Source organism: Hypanus sabinus, chromosome 14 (genome assembly GCF_030144855.1).
Source record: "Hypanus sabinus isolate sHypSab1 chromosome 14, sHypSab1.hap1, whole genome shotgun sequence".
NCBI classification, from domain to species: domain Eukaryota; kingdom Metazoa; phylum Chordata; class Chondrichthyes; order Myliobatiformes; family Dasyatidae; genus Hypanus; species Hypanus sabinus.
In genome coordinates this window covers 54171048-54196783 of record NC_082719.1, presented here as the reverse complement: position 1 = coordinate 54196783, position 25736 = coordinate 54171048, and the positions used below count along the sequence as shown (strand labels likewise).

The 25736-nt window shown below is 38.4% G+C and overlaps 2 protein-coding genes across 7 annotated transcripts in view; both read left to right on the top strand.

Moving 5' to 3' along the window:
- nmu (neuromedin U) overlaps window positions 1-19612 on the top strand; it is a 59645-nt gene extending 40033 nt beyond the window's left edge. For 4 of the 5 annotated variants that reach the window (XM_059989225.1, XM_059989228.1, XM_059989229.1 and 1 more), the window contains 4 exons: window positions 8553-8627; window positions 13456-13509; window positions 13928-13966; window positions 19327-19612. In XM_059989225.1, the coding sequence (XP_059845208.1) occupies window positions 8553-8627; window positions 13456-13509; window positions 13928-13963 (165 nt within the window). In that variant the 3' untranslated portion in view covers window positions 13964-13966; window positions 19327-19612. The remainder of the gene's footprint in view (window positions 1-8552; window positions 8628-13455; window positions 13510-13927; window positions 13967-19326) is intronic. The other variant, XM_059989226.1, reaches the window with a different exon arrangement.
- Window positions 19613-19661: 49 nt separating this feature from the next.
- LOC132404766 (phosducin-like protein 2) overlaps window positions 19662-25736 on the top strand; it is a 34179-nt gene continuing 28104 nt past the window's right edge. The window contains exons 1-2 of one of the 2 annotated variants that reach the window (XM_059989224.1): window positions 19662-19851; window positions 24689-24716. In XM_059989224.1, coding sequence (XP_059845207.1) covers window positions 24711-24716 — 6 coding nt within the window. In that variant the 5' untranslated portion in view covers window positions 19662-19851; window positions 24689-24710. Of the gene's footprint in view, window positions 19852-22143; window positions 23998-24688; window positions 24717-25736 lie in introns of those variants that run through there. The other variant, XM_059989223.1, reaches the window with a different exon arrangement.

Sequence of the window (25736 nt, the reverse complement as noted above, 5' to 3'; positions counted from 1 at the left end):
TGCCCCTGTGTAGGTAAATGACAAAGGAATCAAAGTGAAATTGATGATTACCTGAGTGAGAATAGGTTACAAGAAAATGAAAGTGCAACTGATGTGATTATGCTGCTGGAGCTTGTATGGGCCTAGTGAGGTGAATGGCCCCTGCATTGTAATAACTAGGTAAAATTCATCTAAGTGGGGACAGTACAGAAGTCATGGCCCAACTCAGCTACTGAACATTTAAAAGAATTTTGTGAGAAAAGGACACACTGATTGCAAGCATGACTGATCTTCAGTGTCCCTCAGTATTGCAGCTATGTGTAAGAATTAACTGTCTGATGGATTTTTCTTTACTTGCAAATCGCTTATTTCTCTGTTTTTCCTGAAAGGCAAAGACATGTAATTTTTCTTCATAATGCTGCTGTTAGAGTGTATGAGAATAATTAATTTAATTTAAAAAATGCCAGTTTGCCAAGTTGAAGAATTCAGTAACACTGTTTTTGATTTATCATGTAATTGCATAGTCAACAATCCTAAACTGAGACAGATACTGTCATGTGTGATTGATTCATAACTGTCGAATTGAATACAGGCAATGGTTAATCTGTTAATCACACTGATTTCAGTGGCCAAACAACTAACTACCCTACTGATTAGCTGGTCATGACAATAGGGTGCCAGTATCTCGAGTAACCTCGGGTCAGATAGGTTGACCATTAACTATAAAGGTTATTTTATGTTGCTTAAAAAGGATGCACACAGTAGTGAGGATACTGGTGACTCAGATGTGGGAAGGGAAATGGAAAAGAGCGATGCAAAGCTGACTGAAAATGCAGCAGGCTCCAGTGATTTTCCGTGCTGGACTGGAGGTGTTAGAGAAAATACTGAGGTGAAAAAGCCTAAAAAGCGGAGACAATGGATACACATGCAAGGTAATGCCATGAATCAAGCAAGGAGGCCCCAAGAGAGAAGCTGCAGAAAGTTCATTTACCTTGCGTGTGAGCAGTCAGTGAAATATCTTCAAGATTAAAATTTCAAAGTAAGATTCTTAGATAAATTATCTAAGATTCATTTTCTTGTAGGTATACTTAGTCAAAACCATAAGATATAGGAACAGAATTTGGCCATTTGGCCCATTGAGTCTGCTGTGCCGTTTCATCATGAGTGATCCAATTTCTCTCTCAGTCCCAATCTCCTGTCTTCTCCCTGTATCCCCTCGTGCCCTGACCAATCAAAATATAAATTAATTAATAAAATCAATTAATCAAAATATAAATAAAATTAAATATACAGCTGCCTGTGGGAAACAATTCCACAGATTCACCACCATCTGGCTAAAGAAATTCCTCCTCCTCTCCATTCTAAGAGGACACCACTATATTCTGAGGCTGTGTCCTCTGGTCCTAGACTGTCCCACCATAGGAAACATCCTCTCCACATCCACTCTATCAAGACTTATAGGTTTCAATGAGGTCACCCATTCAGAATTCTTCTGAATTCTAGTGAATACAGGCCCAGAGCCATCAGATGCTCTTCATAAGACAAGACATTCAATCCTGGAATCATTTTTGAGCACCTCTGTGAACCCTCTCCAGCTTCAGCATGTCCTTTCTAAGATAAGAACATAACATATAGGAGCAGAATTAAGCCATTTGGCCCATCGAGTCTGCTCCACCATTCATCCATGGCTGATCCTCTTTCCCTTCCTCAACCCCATTCCCTGGCCTTCTCTCCATAAACTTTGATGCTGTATCCAATCAAGAACCTACTAAGCTCTGCCTGGAATACTCCCAGTGAACTGGCCTCCACAACTGCATGTGGTAATGTATTCCATAAACACACTGGCTAAAGAAAGTTCACATCTGCTTTAAATGGATGCCCCTCTATCCTGAGGCTGTGCCCTCTTATCCTAGACTCCCCCTCCATGGGAAACATCCCTTCCACATCTACTCTGTCTAGGCCTTTCAATTTTTGAAAGGTTTCAATGAGATCCCCCCCCCCTTCCTCATCCTTCTAAATTCCAGTGAGTACAGATTCAGAGCCATCAAACTTGCCTCCTATGATAAACTTTTTATTCCTAGAATCATCCTTGTGACCCTCTCCAATTCCTATGGACCCTCTCCAATGCCAGCACATCTCTTCTAAGTTGAGGAGCCCAAATCTGTTCACAGTACTCAAGGCAAGGCATCACCAGTGCCTCATAAAGCCTCAGCATCACTTCCCTGCTCTTGTATTCTAGACCTCTTGAAATGAATGCTAACATTGCATTTGCCTTCCTCCCCACCGACTCAAACTGCAAGTTAAACTTAAGGGTGTTTTGCACAAGGACTCACAAGTTCTTTTGCATCTCAGATTTTTGGATTTTCTCCCCGTTTAGAAAATAGACTGCACATTTATTTCTACTGCCAAAGTGCATAACAATCCAGTTTTCACCATTGTATTTCATTTGTCACTTCCTTGCCCATTCTCCTAATCTGTCCAAGTCCTTCTGCAGCCTACCTGTTTGCTCAACACCCCCTGTCCCTCTACCAATGTTTGTATTATTTGCAAAATTGGCAACAAAGCCATCTATTCCATCATCTAAATCATTGATATACAGCATAAAAAGAAGTGGTCCGAACACCGACCCCTGCAGAACACCACCAGTCACTGGCAGTCAACCAGACAAGGATACTTTTATTCCCACTCACTACCAATCAGCCAATGCTCTAACCATGCCAGTAACTTTCCTGTAATACCATTGGCTCTTAACTTGGTAAGCAGTCTCATGTGTAGCATCTTATCAAAGGCCTTCTGAAAGTCCAAATATACAACAACCATTGCACCCCCTTTATTTATTCTTGTAGTCTCCTCAAAGAATGCCAATAGATTTGTCAGGCAAGATTTTCCATTTGTCCTATCTTGTCCAGTGTCACCGATTACTCCATAACCTTATCCTTAACAATTGTCTCCAACATCTTCCCAACCACTGAGGTCAGGCTAAAGAGAGGAGTGACGCTTGCAATTTGCCAGTTCTCTGGCACAATGCCAGAGTCCAATGATTTTTGAAAGATCACTGCTAATGCCCCCACAATCTCTAATGCTACCTCTTTGAGAACCGTAGGGTGCAGTTCATCTGGTCTGGTTGACCTATGTATACCCTTGGGTCTGTCAGCTTTTTGAGCACTTCTTTCTTGTATTGGTAACTGCACTCACTTGTCTTCCTTCACATACTACAACATCTGGCACAATGCTAGTGTCTTCCACAGTGAAGACTGATGCAAAATACTCATTTAGTTTACTTGTCATCTTATCCCCCATTATTATTTCTCTGGCCTCATTTTCTAGCAGTCCTTTATCCATTCTCATCTATCTTTCACTTTTTTTTACAGACTTGACGAGGCTTCTACTACCCACTTTGATATTATTTGCTAGTTTGCTTTCATATTTCATCTTTTCCCTTCTAATCATTCTTTTAGTTGTGCTCTGTAGGTTTTTAAAAGTTTTGTAATCCACAATCCTGCTAATTTTTGCTTTGCTGTATGCCCTCTCTTTTGTTTTTACTTTAGCTCTGACTTCTCTTGTCAGCCATGGTTGTACTATTTCGCCATTTGAGTATTTCTTTGTTTTTGGAATACGTCTGTCTAGCACCACCTTCATTCTTCCCAGAAATTCATGCCTTTGCTGCTCTGTTGTCATCCCTGCCAGCATCTTCCAATTTACTTTGGCCCACTCCCCTCTCATACACAGTAATTTACTTTACTCCACTAAAATACTACTATGTCAGGCTTTAATTTCTTCCTATCAAATTTAACTCAGTCAGATTGTGATCAGTGTCTCCTAAAGGTTCTTTTACCTTAAGATCCCTAATCACCTCTGGTTCATTACATAACACTCAATCCAGTATAGTTGATTCCCTAGTAGGCTCAACAACAAACTGCCCTAAAAAGCCATCTCACAGGCATTCAACAAACTCACTCTCTTGATATCCATTACCAACCTGATTTTCCCAATCAACCTGCATGTTGAAATCTCCCATGACTATCATAACATTGCCCTTTTGACACGCCTTTTCTATTTGCTGTCGTAATCTGTGGTCCACGTCCCAGTTACTGTTGGGAGGCCTGTATATAATTCCCATCAAGTTCTTACCCTTGCTGTTTGGGGCCCAAGCCTGCTCACAATACTCGAGAGGCCTTGCCAGTTCTTTAAAGTCTGAATATTACTTCCTTGCTTGTATATTCTAGTCCTCTGGTAATGAATGCTTACATTGCATTTGCCTTCTTCACCACAGACTCAACCTGCAAATTAACTTTCTAAGTCCCTTCACGTCTCAGCTTTTTGCATTTTCCCTCCATTTAGAAAATAGTCAACCCTTTCATTTTTTTTACCAAAGTGCATTACCATACACTTCCTGACATTGTATTCCATCTGCCATTTCTTTCACCATTCTCTTAATCTAAGTCCTTCTGTAACCTATCTACTTCCTCAAAACTGCCCCCCCCAGCTATCTTCATATCATCTGCAAACTTTGCAACAAAGCCAATAGTTTCACCATCCAAATCATTGACATATAATGTAAAAAGCTTTCCCAACACAGACCCCTGTGGAACACTACTAATCACCAGCAGCCAGCCAGAAAAGGTTCCCTTCATTCCCACTCTTTACCTCCTGCCAATCAGCTACTGCATTATCCATGCTAGAATCTTTCCTGTAATATCATGGGCTCGTAGTTTGTTAAGCAGTCTCATGTGTGGCATCTTTTCAAGGGCTTTCTGAAAATCTAAATACACAACATCAACCAATTCTCCTTGGTCTATCCTGCTGGTTCTTTCTTCAAAGAATTTCAACAGATTAGTCAGACAAGATTGTCCCTCGAGGAAGCCATGCTGAGAATAGCCTATTTTATCATGTGTCTCCAAGTACCCTGAGTCCTCATTGTTAATAATTAACTCCAACATCTTCCCAACCACTGAGATCAAACTAACTGGACCATTGTTTCCTTTCTTCTGCCTCTGTCCTTTCTTGAATTTTCCAGTCTTCCGGAACCATTCCAGAATCTAGTGATTTTTGGAAGGTCATTACTAATGTCTCCTTAATCTGTTCAGCCACCTCTTTTAGAACTCCGGGGTTTACACCATCTGGTCCAGGTGACTTATCTACCTTCAGACCTTTCAGTTTCCCAAGAACCTTCTTTCTAGTTATGGTAACTTCACACACTTCATGGCCCCTGACACCTGGAATTCCTACCATACTGCTAGTGTCTTTCACTGAGAAGACTGATGCAAAATACTTATTCAGTTCATCTACTATTTCAGAGTCCTCCACTACTACTTCTCCAGCATCATTTTCCAGTGGTCCAATATCCACTCTTGCCTCTCTTTTGCTCTTTATGTATCTGAAGAAATTTTTGGTATCATCTTTAGTATTATTGGCTAGCTTACTTTCATATTCCATCTTTAACTTAATTACTTTTTTAGTTGCTTTCTGTTGGTTTTAAAAATCTTTCCAATCCACTAACTTCCCCCTAATCTTTACACTATCATATGCCCTCTCTTTGGCTGTTATGTTGGCTTTGACTTCTTATTAGACATGGTTGTGTCATCTTTCCAGCAGAATACTACTTCCTCTTTGGGATGTATAGATGCTGTGCCTTCTGAATTGCTTCTAAAAATTCCAGCCATTGCTGTCTGTGGTCATCCATGCCAGTGTTCTTTTCTGATCAACTCTGGCCAATTCCCCTCTCATGCATCTGTAATTCCATTTACTCTACTACAATACTCCTACATCTGACCTTGGGAAGTTCTTCTCAAATTTCAGGGTGAATTTGATCATATTATGATCACTTGTCCTTAACAGTTATTTACCTTAAGCCTCTTAATCAATTCTGGTTCGTTGCACAACACCCAATCGAGAATAGCTGAACTTGTAGTGGGCTCAACCACGAGCTGCTCTAAAAAGTCTTCTCATAGGCACTCTTGGAAATTCCCCTTCCTGTAATCCAGCATCAACCTGATTTTCCCAAGCTACCTTAATATTGAAGTCCCTTATGACTATTGTAACATTGCCCTTTTGGCATGGATTTTCTATCTCTAGCTGTAATTTGTAGGCAACAACCCTACTACTATTTGGGGGTCTGTATAAAACTCCCATCAAGGTCTTCTTACCCTTGCAGTTCCTTTGATTTATCCACAATGATTCATTACCTGCTGACCCTACATCACCTCTTTCTAATGATTTTATTTCATTTTTTACCGACAGAGCAATGCCACCCCCTCTGCCTTCCTGCCTATAATTTCAATATAGTGTATCTTTAGACATTAAGTTTCAACAATAATCTTTCATCCATGATTCCGTAATACCTACAGCATCATACCTGCCAATCTGCAACTGTGCTGCAAGTTCATCTACCTTAAACCAAGAACCATGAAAGAATCACTGAAAGGACACACCCAACAGGGTGGACAAACAGCCAATGTGCAAGAGACAACAGACTGTGCAAATACAAAAGAAAAAATGAAATCACAATAATAACTCAGTAATAAATCTCAAGAGAATGAGATGAAGAATCCTTGAAAATGAGTCCGTAGGTTGTAGGAGCAATTCAGTGATGGGGTAAGTGAAGTTGAATAATGTTATCTCCACTGGTTCAAGAGCTTGATGGTTGAGGGGTTTTAACTGTTCCTGAACCTGGTGGTGTGAGTCCTAAGGCTCCTGTACCATCTTGTTGATGGTAGCAGTGAGACGGGAGCATGATCAAGGTGGTGGGGGTCCCTGATGATGGATGCTGCTTTCCTGCAACTACACTCCATGTAGATGTGCTCAGTGGTGTGGAGAGCTTTACCTGTGATGGACTGGGCTGCATCCAATATATTTTTTCTTTGTAACATTTTCTGCTCGAGGGCATTGGTGTTTCCATACCAGGCTGTGACACAATCAGTCAATATGCTCACACCACGCATCTATAAAAGTCTATCAAATGCCACTATTGGCTTTAGATATGGTTCATTCCAGCACAACCCCAACACCTATACCCTCTACAGGAGGCAAGCCTGGACTTTATGAGGTCCAGCAAACTCTCATATACTTGGAACTGTTTTCCATCCACATCTCTGAATTTCCACACACAACCTCCTAGCTGTTAACTCCTTCTGTGTCTGGAGGCAGTAGTTAATGGGCAGGAGGTAAGCAAGCCTCAGTACCCATGTCAGAGCAATAGCTGAAGCAGTGACCAGTGGCAGTGCTAAAAGCAACGATGATTGTGTCCTCGTATCTAATGCTCTTTCTCATATCCACCACCCCATCAACCTACACTCTCTTATGTGTTGGCTGAGTTTAACAGCAGGATGAGGCACCATCTTGGAATAATTACTGTATTGTTGCAGAGCACAAGTATTCTGTCTCCGCTCAGAAACACCACATTTATGCAGGGGAACAATTCTCTGTAAGCTTGGACAGAAGAGGTACCTGACTCGAACCATTCTCTTCTTCCCTTTCCCCATATATCCATGTGTCCTTTGCTCATTTTCCTATGCATTTTAAATTCCATGGGAATTGTTCACTATTACAAGTGATCGGTGCTGAAGCCTGAATTTTTTAGCGTCTTTCAGCAGTTGAAACATCAGTCCATCTAGTCATGCATCTTGAAGTTAAATATTGACAGTGCCAGAACCTTGTAGAATCAAAGTTCAAATTAAATATATTATCAAAGTATGTACATAACACCATAGCTTGAGATTCATTTTCTTGCAGGCATTCATAGCAGAATAAGGAAGTGCAATAGAATTAATGAAATTCTAACTTAACAGTCAAAATAAGTCAACAACAAACCTTTTCAAAGAGTTAGTGAGCGTGTCCGAACTGCTATGGGATCAACGGGTTGCATTCCAGGCTGTGAAAAGCTTGGAGAGTAACACACACAAAATGCTGGAGGAACTCTGCAGGTCAGGCAGTATCGATGGAAATGAGAGCAAGTTATCTGGTACATCATACTCTAAAACAGCAGTACAAACATTAACCTGCATTAATTGCTTGTTGATATCATGACATGCCTTTGCTGCCTACATCCAGCAGGCATGTATTGTGCATTTCAAGAACTCTCACCATCATAGTTGAGGGCCAATTTTACCACACCTTTATGCAAGAGCACCATTGGTGCTGTTTTAGTAATTGAAGGATATATTTTACTTAAAAATTGAGCCAAAATAATCTCAGTTTTTTCAAGGATCATAGTTAATGCTGTCTTAAAAACCTTGTGGAATAACAAAACTATTTTTAAGGAATTAAAATGAGCTTTGGCTTCATAATTTTAATTCTTTAGAAAAATCTCTTGAATGAAGCAAAAGACATACAGGTATGCCATTGTGTGTTGTATTAGCTTATGAAGCAATCAATACTGTCTGTCAGTAATTGATTCCAAACCTATTGGCACAAATCTTTCATACAAGTTGTAACTTTTCTGCAAAGATCATTACCCCCTGCCTGTTCTGCTTTGTCTCACATTATGTCTGCTTAGCTTCCTTTGAGAATGTATTGTTGTAATGGTTGGTGAGATGATCATTGTTCCTCATTTGCCACTGTTCATGTCCTCTCAGTCCTCTGTCCTGCATCCTCTGCTGCAGCTTGTCCCTGAGCTTCATCTGAGAAGAATGAAGAAAGGCAGAGGTGATGTACGTAACTCTTCAGTAATCCTGCCAGCATTGTCATATCACAATTAAAATTTCTGTATTGCCACAAGATCAAAGTTCTTTCGGCCTATGTGTAGGTTGAGCTGACCATGGATCACTCACAAAGCATGAAATCCAATGCTGTTTATAGTTTGCAAGGGATCCAGTAAACATGTTTGAAGCTTGATGTTTAAAAATTGCAGAGCATACACTAACTTTAAAACTATGACCTCATTAAACATTTGTTCTTTGTCTTTTGCTTAAAATAATTCCCAGACTATAGCTATACTTCAGGTGTTAAGTGTAGACCAACCCAATCATCTTAAAAATAAATAATGGCTAATGCTGAGCCTATGAGTTGGAGTGAGGAAGGTGTTACTGTGTTATCCTATAAGCTAGTTAATAAATTAGACTTGGGTTCTTCTTGATTTTCTATACCATTTTAACTAAGTGAAATTGTATAAGAAGTTAATACTGCCCAACGTTTTCTCACACCTTAGGTTAGGAACCTCATACTAAGGTGATATTTGTTACAAAAAGAATGTTGGGACTTTTGAAGTTAATGAAGTGTAACATCAATTTTACTGGACAGAGAATTTAAGGCTACTCTGAATTATCAATCCATTCAATTCCCTTGTATATCATAGTCTCCTGTAGAGTTAGAAACTCCAGAATAATGCATGAGTAACGGAAAAGTAGAGAAAACCACCATGAAAAGCTAAAGGACCAAAGTTATTTTTTTCCAAGTATATTGATGTATTCCCAATAATAGCACATTGATAGCAATGAACTTACTTTAATATTTTTATGCTGCAAGCATTCTAGTTGAAGTAGATGTATTTGTTTGAGATAGATTGCAGTCAAACTATTACAGAAACGAAACAGCTGCAAGCCTCAGGAATTCACATTTATAAACTTCCATAATTTTTATGATTGAATACCAAAGATAAACTGTTCATGGATCTGAATCCATTTGACTGCTTACAAGACATCAGAGGCATTGAGTTCAGGAGAGTATCTAATTTGGGTCCAAAATCTACAATGAGGATATTGTTATAACTATATCCTCAGAGACCTTGTGTCTTTTTTTTTGTTCACATTCAACTGTAAGAAGATATAAGATCAGAAAATACTCAGCAGGTTAGTAACATCAATGGAGAGAGGAAGAATTGATAGTTCAAGTCATTGTGACATCATCAGAACTGCACAAGATTAGAAATTAAATAATTTTAATCAGTGTAAGCGGTAATACATGGAGAGAACAAAAAGGAAGACCTGTGAAAGGATAAGGAGAGATTGTGTACCACAAGTGTTGTGGAGCCAAGTGAAAACAAATGCATTTCTTTGGGAGAAGTGTAAACAAGAGACAAATGAAATCTGAAATGCTAGAAAGGCAGAGAGGAAACAAATACACTGCTAGAAATGTGACTGATTTGGCACTGAGTCCTGAAGTCTGCAAAAAGCAATGTCTGAAGATAAAATACTATCTTGACCTTTTGTTGAGTTTCAGTGCAATGCCATTGATCGTATAGATAGTCAGAGGCTTTTTCCCAGGACTGAAATGGTTGCCACAAGAGGACACAGGTTTAAGGTACTGGGGGAGTAGGTACTGGGGAGATGTCAGGGGTAAGTTTTTTTTACTCAGAGAGTGGTGAGTGCATGGAATGGGCTGCCGGCAACGGTGGTGGAGGCGGACACAATAGGTTCTTTTAAGAAACTTTTGGATAGGTACATGGAGCTTAGAAAAATAGAGTGCAATGGGTAAGCCTAGTATTTTCTAAGGTAGGGACATGTTCAGTCCAACTTTGTGGGCTGAAGGGCCCGTACGGTGCTGTAGGTTTTCTATGTTTAGGAGACCAGGATGTAGGGGTCAAAGTGACAAGTGACTGAAAGAACAGGGCCAACCTTGTGCATTGAAGAGGGTTGTCCTGCAAAGCAGTTGCTTGCTTTCTTTTTCTTTTTCAATCTTTTTATTGAATTTCATATATAAAAAATATATCATAATATTAAATAGGTTATGAGTACATTAGACTTATTTAAATTAGTAATAGAATAACAATATCTTATTAAAATATCAGCAAAAGAAATAGTACATTAATCAATCTAACCTATATTAATTATACATGAAAAAGAACAAGAATAATCATCAAAAGAAGAAAAAAAATTTTAAAAAATGCAAGAAAAAAAATATATTGAAAAAAAAATAAAACCTAAACTAAACTAACATGAGCAATAATAACAGTTTATATGTATATGATGGTGTCAAAAACTCCGGAACTCCATACCAGAACAAGAATAAAAAGAGAAAAGGTCTAGAAGAGATCAAATTAATTCATATGAGAATGTCGAATGAACGGTCCCCAAGTTTCTTCAAATTTAATTGATGAGTCAAAAATAGTGCTTCTAATTTTTTCTAGGCTCAAATAAGAAATAGTTTGAGAGAACCACTGAAACATGGTAGGAGGATTTACTTCTTTCCAATTTTGTAATATAGACCTTCTGGCCATTAATGTCACAAAGGCGATCATTCGTCTAATTGAAGGGGAAAACCGATTACCATCCTCATTTGGTATACCAAAAATTGCAGTAATAAAATGAGGTTGTAAATCAATACTCCAAATTGAGGAAATAATAGCAAATATGTCCTTCCAATAGTCATGTAAAGTGGGACATGACCAAAACATGTGGGTCAATGAGGCCACAAATAAATGACATCTGTCACATTGAGGGTTAATATGAGAATAGAATCGAGCAAGTTTATCTTTAGACATATGGGCTCTATGTACAAACTTAAATTGTATTAAAGCATGTTTAGCACATATAGAAGAAGAATTAACCATTTGTAAAATTTTTTCCCATTTTTCTGTTGGTATATTATATTGAAGTTCTTTTTCCCATTCTTGTTTAATTCTACCTGATATTTCTGGTTGTATTTTCATGATCATATTATAAATAAGAGCCACTAATCCCTTCTGACAAGGATTCAAGGTAAAAATGATATCTGAAAAGTCTATCGAAGTTGAATTGGGGAAGGATGGTAGAACTTTATGTAAAAAAATTTCTGATTTGTAAGTATCTAAAATAATTAGATTTAGGTAACTTAAATTTGTTGGAAATTTGGTCGAAAGACATCAAACTACCTTCAAAAAAAAAAGATCTCAAAAACATATTATACCTTTCCTTTACCATATGCTAAAAGCTTGGTCTGTCAAAGAAGGTTTAAAAAAGAAGTTAAGTAAGATAGGGCTATCTAGAACAAAGTTTTTCAGAGTAAAAAACTTACGAAATTGAAACCAAATTCGTAATGTGTGCTTGACAATAGGATTGGATAACTGTTTATTGAATTTAACTAAATCAGTAGGAAGAGAAGAACCAAGAACAGAGAATAGAGAATATCCTTGTGCATCATTGCATTCTAAATTTACCCACTGTGGGCACAATGGTGAATCCAAATCTAATTTCCAATATATTAAATTTCGAATATTATTCGCCCAGTAGTAAAATCTAAAGTTAGGTAAAGCTAAACCACCATCTTTTTTAGATTTTTGTAACTGCCTTTTACTTAACCTGGGGTTTTTATTTTGCCACACAAATGAGGAAATTTTTGAATCAATATTATCAAAAAAAGATTTAGGAATAAAAATTGGTAAGGCTTGAAATAAATATAAAAATTTTGGTAAAATCATCATTTTAATAGCATTAATCCGGCCAACTAATGATGAGGATAAAGGAGACCATCTTGTAGTAAGTTGTTGAATCTGATGAAGCATAGGTAAAAAATTCAATCTGAATAAATCTTTATATTTCTTGGTAATTTTTATACTTAAATAAATAAAGTTATCAGTAACAACTTTAAATGGTATCCTGTCATTCAATAAAGTTTGCACATTTAAAGGGAATAATTCACTCTTATCCAAGTTTAGTTTATAACCAGAAAAACTACCAAATTGAGCCAATAAGGATAAAATAGCGGGAATAGACCTGTCAAGATCAGAAATATATAACAACAAGTCATCAGCATAAAGTGATAACTTATATAACTTCTCATTATGGGTAATACCAAAAATATTAGGGGATTCATGAATAGCAGCAGTTGCTTAATCTGCATCTGATTTGCCCAGCATTAAAGAAGGCAAGCACAGAATATGGTACTCTTAATTAGAAGAAGCATTAGGAAATTACTCCCTCATGTGCAACAGTTGATTGTGTCTTTGAACAAAAGGAAGAGATGAGGTACAGTTCTTCCACAACTCGGCAGTAAATTCAACTGTTCCATTCCAGCTAATATTGAATCTCACTTTTCCATCATTTGTTTTATTTCAATCCTCTCCTATTTGTGCCTCTTCAATACATATCTAGTATTACCCATCCTATTTCAGCTGGAACTACCACCACTTGGTTTTATTCTCCCCTAGTCTTTGCCCTATCAATATCTTCCCTTTTGTGCTCCCTATTCCTCCTCCTCTACACTTAAAGCTTTGTCACTTCTGACATCTCTAGTACGATGAAAGGTCATCAGTTGAAATGTTAACTCTCTCCATAAGTGCTACCAAATTGCTGAATATTTCCAGCATTTCCTGCTTTTACTTGAGAAACACATCATGGACAAAAGAAATCTATTCATCACAGGTGTCTATCTTCCCCATTCCATTAGAAGAGTTCTCTTCATACCATTGCTGTGTTGAGGCACTCGTACATCACTTAGTAAAATAAAGGAATGATAATAAAGTTGTATCATTTTAGTTATTGCAAATATATAGCAAAGGAGATGTGAAAAAATAATTTTGTACTTTATGTGGATTAATAATACTTTTGTTTGTTTTTGCTTTAGGATGAATATCAAGGACTGGGTTTAATACCAAGCAGAGGTTATTTTCTGTTTCGGGTATGCATCAAAATTGGAAACTTATACTTGATAACAGTTATAAATTTCAAGAATTCCAGTGCAATAAGTTCAGTGCTCCCAGTAGAAACCTGCACCGGATTAAATAGATTCGGGGCTACAAACAGAGTACGAGAAATGTACGACTTACTTGAGCTATCAATGTGGAACACAGTTGAGGGTACAGTATAGATTAATGGAGGCTAAGTAATCTTTTTACATGTGTAGTATATTTTGTGTTGTGGGTCTTATTGATGAGAGACTGTGGGCCTTGATTGATAGTGAATTATTTCATACTGTTTTCTTATAGAAAAGAATGATTCTGTCTTCAACCAATGCTTAGATAAGGAGAAATAGAGGCACTCTGATATCTGATATTGTTGAACAATTACAATCAGAGCTCTTGTTTTTAAATCTCTAGCCACGAAATGGAAGGAGCTTGCCTACTTTTCACTAACAGGTATTTCAGTTTTATTATCCAGTTCATTCTGTGACAGAGATCATGCCTCAATTTATGTGGCACAGTTTTTTTTAAATAATGACATCAATCAGTTAGTTATTTTCCAAGTCATTTTTCAGCACAAGTCATTGGTTAATTTTCTATCAGACAGTTATTCAGATGTGCGTTTAGTTATAAAAATAAAATACTGGAAGTCTGACAGAAAATGTTGGAAACATTCGGTGGTTCATAGGGCATCAGTGGAGTCAAAAACAAAGTTTACATTTTAGGTTGTTAAACGTTCATTACGACGGTGCAAAGAAATGCCTTGGTTTTAAAATTGCTTTAAAAACATGGTAGGGTTGAAGAGAACAAAGAGTGATTGAAGTTTAGAAGTGGTGATGGAGTCAGCAGAAAGATGATAGTATATGCCTGTGAATGATTAAAAGGAAAATACTTGTTTGATGAAAGTGTACATAGGAAGAGATCAATTAATTCTGAAGCTCCCATAAGAAGAAAGGAAAAATGAGATACACAGTTGGAACTGCAGTTCATCTGGAGTAGTTGAACTTGTTCTTGAGACCAGTATGGGAGGCAGTAATGTAGACTGTTGCTAGAGCCTGCATTGGGATAAGTAGGAATCCAAAGTCAGAGCTCAGAGCTGAAGTTGGATGGAGATTAAAGTAAAAAGATTAAGTTCTGAAAACACTCGTCTTTGCAAGTGCAGGTTGAGGACTTTGTCACAAATTTGTAAAATTAAAATGATTGAAAACTACAAAGTCAGGGTCACTCTTGCAAACTAAATAGAGGTGTGCTGCAAAGCAAACCGTCAATCTGCATATGGTATCTTCAGTGTTGAGGAGATCATATTGTGAGTACTGGTATGCTGAATACATTATAAGCTCTGGAGGATATATCGATGAGTGAATGTTTACAAAGAATTACCATTTAACTGAGGGAGTATGTTTTGATTGGCATTATACAGTGGTGCTAGAAAGTTTGTGAACCCTGTAGAATTTTCTCTGATTCTGCATAAATATGACCCAAAATGTGATCTGATCTTCATACAAGTCCTAAAACTAGATAAAGAGAACCTGATGAAATAAGTAACACAAAAAACTTTATACTTGTTTGTTTATTTATGGAGAAAAATGATCCAATATTACCTAATTTGTTGGAAAAGTCTGTGAACCTTTGCTTTCAGTAACTGGTGTGACCCCCCCCCCCCCCATCCACCTGTACAGCAATAATTTTAACCAAACATTTCTGCTAACTATTGATCAGTCCTCCACATTGACTTGACTGAATTTTAGACCATTCCTCCTTACAAAAATGCTTAAACTCTGGGATGTTGGTGGGCTTCCTTGAATGAACTTCTTGCTTCAGGTCCTTACACAACATTTCTATAGGGTTAAAATCAGCCAGTCCAAAACACAAAATGTTCTTCTTTTTAAACCATTCTGTTGTTGATTTACTTGTATTTTGGATTATTGTCTTATTGCATTATCCAACTTCTATTAAGCTTCAGGTGATAGACTGCTACCCTGACATTCTATAGTAAAGTGGCTTGATAAAATTTTGTATTTGTTGTTCCATCAATGATTGCGAGCTGTCCAGGCCCTAAGGCAGCAAAACAGCCCCAAACCATGATGCTACATTCCACATAGTTCACATTTGGGATGCAGTTTTGGTGAGGGTGTACAGAAGTGTCCTCTTTTGTTGAAACATAGCAACATGCATTTCTGCCAAAAGTTTCAACTTTTGTCTCATCACTCCACAGAACATTGTCCTATAAGTGTTGTAGAACATCCAGGAGGTTTTTTTTCCTGCAAACTTGAGATGAGCAGCAATTTTTTTTTTTTGGAGAGCGGTGGTTTCCTTCCTGGTTTCCTACCATGAACACCATTCTTGTTCAGTGTTTTTCTTGTAGTGAACATGTGAATAGAGATTTTCGCAAGTTCTAGAGGTTTCTGCAGGTCTTTTGCTGTTACCCTTGGTTCTTTTTCACCTTCAACATTGCACATTGTGTTCCTGATGTAATCTGTGTAGGATGTTCAATTCCAGGGAGAGTTGCAGCAGTACTGAGTTTTTCTTGCATTTGTAGACAATTTTTCTTACTATAGACTGATGAACACTCCAGTCTTTAGAATTGCTTTTGTAGCCTTTTCCAGCTTCATGCAACTGTACAGATCTTCTGAGGTCCTGTGACATTTACTTCGATCGAGGCATGGTGCACATAAACGCTTTTATTTTTAAGAAGAAACAGGCAGTGTTGGTAACCTGACTTTGTGTGTCTTTTTTATATAGAGAAGGGCACCTCTACAACTCACATCTCCAATCTTATCTCATTAATTGGAACACCTGACTCCAAATAGCTTTTGTTGAAGGCATCACTCCAGAGGTTTTTTCCAACAATTACATGTAATATTGGATCATTTTCTCAATAAATAATTAAATGAACAAGTATAATATTTCATATTATTTATTTAATTGTGTTCTCTTTATCTAGTTTTGGGACATATGAAGATTTGATTACATTTTAGGTCATATTTATGCAGAATTAGAGAAAATTCTACAGGGTTCACAAACTTCCTAGCACCACTGTACATCCTTATTATATTGAATGGATATTTTTCTTTTAGCTCCTTGTTTCTACGCCAGTTATCTTATAATTTTCTATTGATTTTCCCATATATTAGAATGGAGTTGTAAAATAATTACATTGTAGCATTTAAAATATGTTTCTGTCTGTTACTTTTTCATGCAATCTTTAAACTTGAAGATATTGGTTATATACAGTATATATGAGGGGTGATTGATAAGTTTGTGGCCTAAGGTAGGAGGAGTCAGTTTTAGAAAACTTAGCACATTTATTTTTCAACATAGTCCCCTCCTGCATTTACACACTCAGTCCAGCAGTTGTGGAGCATATGGATCTTGGACCTCCAGAAAGTGTCCACAGAAGGGTGATTGATACGTTTGTGGCCTAAGGTAGAAGGAGATGAGTTATACAGCTCTCGTTACATGCACATGCAGGTCAACTCTCAGTGATTATGCAGAAAGTTTGAAGTTAGTATTTCATCAGGGATGATTGATAAGTTTGTGGTCTAAGGTAGAAGGAGATGAGTTATTAACTTAAGTGTGTAATTAAGTGTGTAAATGTAGGAGGGGACTGTGTTGAAAAATAAATGTGCTAGGTTTTCTAAAACTGACTCCTTTTACCTTAGGCCACAAACTTATCAATCACCCCTCGAAATAATGTTCAGGTGATTCATTTTATATGCTGGTTAAGATTTGAGCAGCAGGGTTACTATCATTTTGCATCTTCCAATTTGTAGTTTCACTGGTAACTAACTGTTTGACATGGTTCAGACTCTTTATTGGTTTCTGTTCAGCATTGCATGCTTTTGTCCATTTCAGAATGGAGTTACATTAGAGGATTCAAGGTTAATTTGTGGATCCAAAAAGTAGACGTATATAGTTGAAACAGCAGTGTAATTAAGATTATGATGTGGATTTTAAGGACCTTTTTAGTGTGAGGATGAGGTTTCATATTGTAAAGTATCAGAATTTCTTTAATGCTTGATAGGTTTGAGGATGAGGAGTTGGAATTAGGTGGATACTAGTTTAGTCTCTAGGGGTACGACTTTGAGAGTCCAAGGTTCAAAGTAAATTTATTATTGAACTCCATGCTGTATGTGTCACCGTATACAACCTGAGAATCCTTTCCTTGCAGGCATGCTCAGTAAATCCAAGCACCATAATATAATCAATGAATGACCACACATAACGGAGCAGACAAGCAACCAGTGTGCAAAAGACAATGATCTGTGCATGTGCAAAAGAAAATAAATGATCAATAAATAGTGACATGAGATTGAAAGTGAGTCCACAGGTTGTGGGAACAGCTCAGTGCTGGGGCAAGTGAAGTTGAATGAAGTTAACCCAACTGATTCAAGAGCCTGTTGGTGGAGGGATAATGACTGTTCCTGAACCTGGTTGTGGTCCTGAGGCTCCTGTACCTCCTTCCTGATGGTGGTGGTGAGAAGAGAGCATCACTTGAGTGAGGGGTCCCTGATGATGGATGCTGCCTTTCTGTGACACTGTTCTGTGTAGATGTGTTCAATGGAAGGGGAGGGTTTTAACAATGATGGACTGGGCCAGAGGTCGGCAACCTGCGGCTCCAGAGCCACATGCGGCTCTTTGATCTCTGTGATGCGGCTCCCCGTGGTTTGTTAGCTTTTGAAATGTAATTCGAAATTTGAAGATTATGGTGATCTTGTACAATCTGAAAACTTTGCGGAGACACCGTTTCCTGGCACATCCGAACTGGCTCACAATTAGCCAGCGTTCAGGCTAAGGGAGATAGCCTACGGGGGTTTGTGAGTACGTGTCTTTTGGAGCATCCGCGCCCACGGGGACGGGTTGAGGGAGGCTTTAAAGCAAGGCTGTTTAGTTCGAATAAAGTTACCTTTGACTGCAGTCTTTATTTTAGCGCTGCATGTAGCACACCGCTACAACGTGTTTTTTTTATCGCTATTAATATACATCACAACTGCCAATGCCTGACACCCGCCAGTGCGCGCATTCTTTTAATTCTTCGATCCAAGGTAGGCTAACTATGGAGTAACCTTCAACCCAACGTCTTTTTTTTCGGAGTTCAAAATGTTTTTGTTGCATGCAGAAATGTAATTTCGTTTTCTCTGCAGGAGTTCATCAATTTCATAAATGCAACACATTATAGTTTGTTTATACATAGCATAAAGGCAAATAAAAACCCGTTGTATGCAGTGTTATTTCACTTTGTGGCTCCCAGTGTTTTCTTTTCTGTGGGAAATGGGTCCATATTGGCTCTTTCAGTGGTAAACGTTGCCGACCCCTGGACTGGGCCATACCCACTACTTTTTGTAGGATTTATTTGTTAGTTCATTTCAGGATTAGGATTTAGTGTTTGGAGTCAGGTGTCATGGTTAGATTTAGCTGCTGGGGCTAAGAGTCTGGGAGAAGATTTTCATTGGAGTTCATATTATTAGGTTTTTGTTTTAAGATATTGGCATTGATTTATTATCATCACACATACCAAGATACACTGAAAACTTTGTCTTGCCTACTGTTTATGCAGATCAAATCATTCATTGTTTATTAAGGCAGAATAAAGTAAAACAATAAAGATATTATTTTGAAATTATGAGTGGACAGGGTTATTCTGCTTCATTAATAAGAAATGAATCAAATATTTCTTGACTATTTTGGAATTGTGATTTTCAGGTGATGGAAAATGCTCAGAATTAATAGGAATCTTTTGGCATTTCAACTTACTTTGCTGTGGAAATTTCCCAGGGGTGTGTACCACATCTACTCACAACTATTTCGTTTTGCAGGAACGTGAACATCTACAGGAATGGTTGATGCAGATGCTGAAAATGAGTTATGTTACCAATATTTATAAAACATCTATTATATTCATGATAACTTTAACTACATGATTACTGATTGTTATTTTCATAACAAATTCACCTCAAGATAAAAATGAACTGTATCAAATGTGAAGTTGTGTTTATCAACAATAACTTTAATGCAATGCATGTTACTGAATTTTCTTTTCACATTCTTTATTTGTGATGGCATCAGCAAATGTATGAGTTGAAATAAAATTCATAGTTAAGATTTTCTGTTTGCTTCTGTTTTAGAACATACACTCTTTTAAAAGTATTTCCAGTTTGTGTAGTAATCCAATCACAAACAAGAGGAAATCTGCTGATGCTGGAAATCCAAGCAATACACACAAAATGCTGGAGGAACAAAGCAGGTCAGGCAGCATTTGTGGAAAATAGTCCAGTCAAAGTTTCGGGCTGAGACCCTTCAGCAGGACTGGAGAAGAAGAGATGAGGAGTCAGAGTTAGAAGGTAGGGGAGGGGAGGGATGAACACAAGGTGAAACGGGGAGGTGAGGGGGAGGGGTGAAGTAAAGAGCTGGGATGTTGATCGGTGAAATAGATACAGGGCTGGAAAAAGGAGATATCTACTAGGAGTGGATAGAAAGCAATGGAAGAAACACAATGGAAGAAAGAAAGTAACACTGACAGGAGTGTATTATAGGCCACCTAATGGGGCGCGTGAGTTGGAAGAGCAAATGTGTAAGGAGATAGCAGATATTTGTAGTAAACACAAGGTGGTGATTGTGGGAGATTTTAATTTTCCACACGTAGACTGGGAAGCTCATTCTGTAATGCTGGATGGTTTAGAGTTTGTGAAATGTGTGCAGGATAGTTTTTTGCAACAATACATAGAAGTACCGACTAGAGATGGGGCAGTGTTGGATCTCCTGTTAGGGAATGCGATAGGTCAGCTGACAGATGTATGTGTTGGGGAGCACTTCGGGTCCAGTGATCACAATAGCATTAGCTTCAATATAATTATGGAGAAGGACAGGACTGGACCTAGAGTTGAGATTTTTGATTGGAGAAAGGCTAACTTTGAGGGGATGCGAAGGGATTTAGAGAGAGTGGATTGGATCAAGTTGTTTTATGGGAAGGATGTAATAGAGAAATGGAGGTCATTTAAGGGTGAAATTATGAGGGTACAGAATCTTTATGTTCCTGTTAGGGTGAAAGGAAAGGTTAAAGGTTTGAGAGCACCATGGTTTTCAAGGGATATTAGAAATTTGGTTCAGAAAAAGAGGGATGTCTACAATAGATATAGGCAGCATGGAGTAAAGGAATTGCTCGAGGAATATAAAGAATGTAAAAGGAATCTTAAGAAAGAGATTAGAAAAGCTAAAAGAAGATACGAGGTTGGTTTGGCAAATAAGGTGAAAGTAAATCCAAAAGGTTTCTACAGTTATATTAAAAGCAAGAGGATAGTGAGGGATAAAATTGGCCCCTTAGAGAATCAGAGTGGTCAGCTATGTGTGGAACCGAAGGAGATGGGAGAGATTTTGAATGATTTCTTCTCTTCGGTATTCACTAAGGAGAAGGATATTGAATTGTCTAAGGTGTGGGAAACAAGTAAGGAAGTTATGGAACCTATGACAATTAAAGAGGTGGAGGTACTGGCGCTTTTAAGAAATTTAAAAGTGGATAAATCTCCGGGTCCTGACAGGATTTTCCCCAGGACCTTGAGGGAAGTTTGTGTAGAAATAGCAGGAGATCTGACGGAGATCTTTAATATGTCATTAGAAACGGGGATTGTGCCGGAGGATTGGCGTATTGCTCATGTGGTTCCATTGTTTAAAAAGGGTTCTAGAAGGAAGCCTAGCAATTATAGACCTGTCAGTTTGACATCAGTGGTGGGTAAATTAATGGAAAGTATTCTTAGAAATAGTATTTATAATTATCTGGATAGACGGGATCTGATTAGAAGTAGCCAGCATGGATTTGTGCGTGGAAGGTCATGTTTGACAAACCTTATTGAATTTTTTGAAGAAGTTACGAGGAATGTTGACGAGGGTAAGGCAGTGGATGTAGTCTATATGGACTTCAGCAAAGCCTTTGACAAAGTTCCACATGGAAGGTTGGTTAAGAAGGTTCAGTCATTAGGTATTAATGCTGGAGTAATAAAATGGATTCAACAGTGGCTAGATGGGAGATGCCAGAGAGTAGTGGTGGATAATTGTTTATCGGGATGGAGGCCGGTGACTATCGGGGTGCCTCAGGGATCTGTTTTGGGCCCAATGTGGTTTGTAATATACATAAATGATCTGGATGATGGGGTGGTAAATTGGATTAGTAAGTATGCCGATGATACTAAGGTAGGAGGTGTTGTGGATAATGAGGTGGATTTTCAAAGCTTGCAGGGAGATTTATGCCAGTTAGAAGAATGGGCTGAACGTTGGCAGATGGAGTTTAATGCTGAGAAGTGTGAGGTTCTACATTTTGGCAGGAATAATCCAAATAGAACATACAGAGTAAATGGTAGGGCATAGAGGAATGCAGAGGAACAGAGAGATCTAGGAATAACTGTGCATAGTTCCCTGAATTATAGGAAAGATATCAATAAATTAGAGAGAGTGCAGAGACGATTTACTAGGATGTTACCTGGGTTTCAGCAATTAAGTTACAGAGAAAGGTTGAACAAGTTAGGTCTCTATTCATTGGAGCGTAGAAGGTTGAGGGGGGATTTGATCGAGGTATTTAAAATTTTGAGAGGGATAGATAGAGTTGACATGAACAGGCTGTTTCCATTGAGAGTAGGGGAGATTCAAACTAGAGGACATGATTTGAGAGTTAGGGGGCAGAAGTTTAAGGGAAACACAAGGGGGTATTTCTTTACTCAGAGAGTGATAGCTGTGTGGAATGAGCTTCCTGTAGAAGTAGTAGAGGCCAGTTCAGTTGTGTCATTTAAGGTAAAATTGGATAGGTATATGGACAGGAAAGGAGTGGAGGGTTATGGGCTGAGTGCGGGTAGGTGGGACTAGGTGAGATTAAGGGTTTGGCACAGACTAGGAGGGCCGAGATGGCCTGTTTCCGTGCTGTGATTGTTATATGGTTATAAAAAGGGGGGAAGAGCACCAGAGAGAGGCGATAGGCAGGCAAGGAGATAGGGGGAGAGAGGGTAAAAAGGATGGGCAATGGTGAAGGGGGGGAGCCTTTATCGGAAGTTCAAGAAATCGATGTTCATGCCATCAGGTTGGTGGCTACCCAGACGGAACATAAGGTGTTGCTCCTCCAACGTGAATGTGGCCTCATCGTGACAGCAGAGGAGGCCATGGATGGACATGCTGGAATAGGAAAGGGAAGTTGAACGAAAATGGGTGACCAGTGGGAGATCCCGCTTTTTGTGGCGGATGGAGCGTAGGTGCTTGGCGAAGCAGTCTCCCACCTCTGTGATCTTTCTCCTTGCATGCAGGCTTTCTGCCAGGCTGGCTAATGCACCAAGTATTGGAATATGGACACTCATCAACTTTCATCTGTAGGTGTGCTCATCAAAGTCCTCACCTGAGCCCTCTGTAGTACATCTCATGGCTTCAGGGGCGCAGGCACCTTTACTAATCTTTCCCAAAGTCATAGTAACTCACCTTGTACATATAATCCTGCTTCTAAACCCCAAGAGACTCTCTGCTGGCTGCTACAAATAATTGGATGATTTTACCTTAAGTCTTTTCTCCCCATTCTTCTTTCTCCTGTTAAGGTGGAAGTCCATGGCTGAACAGGAGCTGCACAGTACAGGGGTAGGATTTTGATGAGGTTTGGCTGAACGTTAAGAGTTTTTTTGCTAACACTGCAAGTAGCCTGTGTATCAGAAGGATGGGAATGTACTTGGATGCAAAAAGATTAGCATGAAGAATTTGACTTATTTGTTAGCCTAAAAGCTGTCCCTAATCACTGGTATTTGAATGGCCAGTACAGTTACAGCAAGTTCTCTGTTATCCAAGGAGCAATGTTAAGCAGTTACACTAATTCCCCAGATGTCAGCTGCAAATGGTGTAAGTTGTGTGCTAGTTTATCCTGCAAGAAAAAGGGAAACTTTAATGAGTATTGCATAATTTGCTTGGGTTATCTGATTTAACAGTGCAACAAAGCTATATGTATGCAGATTTAATATTTGTGGTCGTGGTGGGGCACAAAACTGGTGCTGATTGATAGAATTGTCAGAGGATGATGAGGATATGAGTTGTATTGAGCAGGGGGAAATGTTGCTGATGCATTTGGTAGCACATAATATTTGAAGATATGTTCATTGACCATACCTTGATCATATGTGTAAAGTGGCTAAATACCTTGAACATGGCATTCTAAATTTCTGGGCCTTGGTTCCTTGATATGACTCCAAAAGCTTCTCCTTCCTAAGCCATTTTAAGTGTTGGCTTCACAATCACTTCACTGATGCTGCCACAAAGCACAGCAAACTACCACCAACTAGTATAGGGAGTTTAAAAAAAACACAATTTAAAATGCATCCATGGTGTGTAAGTCAGGCAATGTCTGTTATCAGAGGTTTGACTTCGAATCATCACACTGAGGCAGCTGCAATTTGGTATGAACAAGAGATTCTGCAGATGATGGAACTCGAGCAACACACACAAAGTATGGATGAATCTCTTTTAAGGAACAGGTATGAACACAGTGAACAATGCCTCCTCCTATATTGCAAGTTAAGACCATAGGAGCAAAATTAGGCCATTTGACCCATTGAGTCTGCTCCACCATTTCATCATGGCTGATCCAATTTTCCCCTCAGCCCCAATCTCCTCCCTTCTCCCTGTATCCCTTCATGCCCTGACTGATCAAGAATCGATCAACCTCTGCCTTAAATATACATAAAGTCTTGGCCTTCAAATCTGCCTGTGGCAAAGAATTCCACAGATTCACCCACTCTCTGGCTAAAGAAATTACTCCCCATCACCATTCTAAAAGGACACCCCTCTATTCTGAGGCTATATCCTCTGGTCTTAGATAATCTTTGTTCGTTGGTTTCTGGTAGATTACTCATAAGAGGGATTGTTTCATCATAACAGTAGAAGCATCATAAACTGCATGTATAAATTTGAATTTGGATTGTTGTGACTCTGGAGTTCTATGGCTGAACCATTGCGTTATTGTGATGTATCTTATTTACTTAGAGTTGCTAGGCAGTTAATCGAATATTTTTATTGATGATGACAATTCATTGGCTCTGCTGAAGTCTAATCATATCAAATATGATTGTCTTCCTGTATTTGGATTTCTTAGTATTTTGAAATAGCTTGTATTTTGTTTAAAGATTATTTCTGTATCTAATTTTCCACTGTGCACGAATATTTCAGGAAGAAAAAATTCAAAGGAACTATGCAGGTAACAAAACTTTTTAGATTATTTTTAAGTCATGTGAGAAGCACTGAACAGAAGTTTGGAAAGTAATACTATTATTTGATCTGTTCAGTCTGAATCTCTTCAGACAGACAGGCTAGAAAACATCCACTTTCGTTATTCATTATAAATTGTAATATCAGAGTCCACAGCCTGAGAGGAGGCAGAATGAAACAATTAATTGAGAAATGTCAGATTGATGTTAAGGAAATACTGATGTTACCATGATTCCACAAAATAGCTTTTTTTTTTGAGTAAAAAGAGATGATCTTAGTCTCTGTGGTTGACAAAAGTGAGCTGTCACAATTGCCTGCAGGTACTACCAAAGGTGCCACCAACTCCTGAGTGGACAGAGTCTCACCCAATGGCTTCTTTCTTAGGATTGCAGGTCAGGATCCAAGAACAGGGTTCCAAATAAAGCCTCACAGAGCAGAGAAGGACTTTTCCCCCTCCTAGGTCCATCCTAGGGATCATTGCAAAGAAAAAAGCAAAAAAGCCTGTGGTTGATGGAAATCTGCAACGCAAACTGAACCGTCAGCATTTTCTAATTTTACTTTATGCTTTTATATGAAGTCATTGTGTGCACATCCACAGTAATAGGCATTTATCCTTTATCTGACTTCCTCATTGGCACAGAGGAAGGATATACAGTATGTTCTAGATCCCAAAAATAAAGTTTAGATTCCCATTGCACCTCTAACTATGAGGTTTTCCAAAACATTCTCCAAATACTTTTGTGAGCACTGTCATGCAACACTTTGTGCTCACCTTTTGCTTGAACAAGACCCGTATACTTACAGGTTACAAGCTACACAATTTTTTTTTCTTTGCATTCAAAGTCAATTTATAAAAATTACTAAAACAAAAATTAGGTACATAACTTTGACCTGCAGTGTTTTTTTTCCTGCTTATTTCTGCTCAGCAGCAGTGAAAATTACATAAATTTCTCACCAGTCTAGTTAAATTACTAAAATTGTTAATTTGGCCCATTTGTGCCAATTGCAT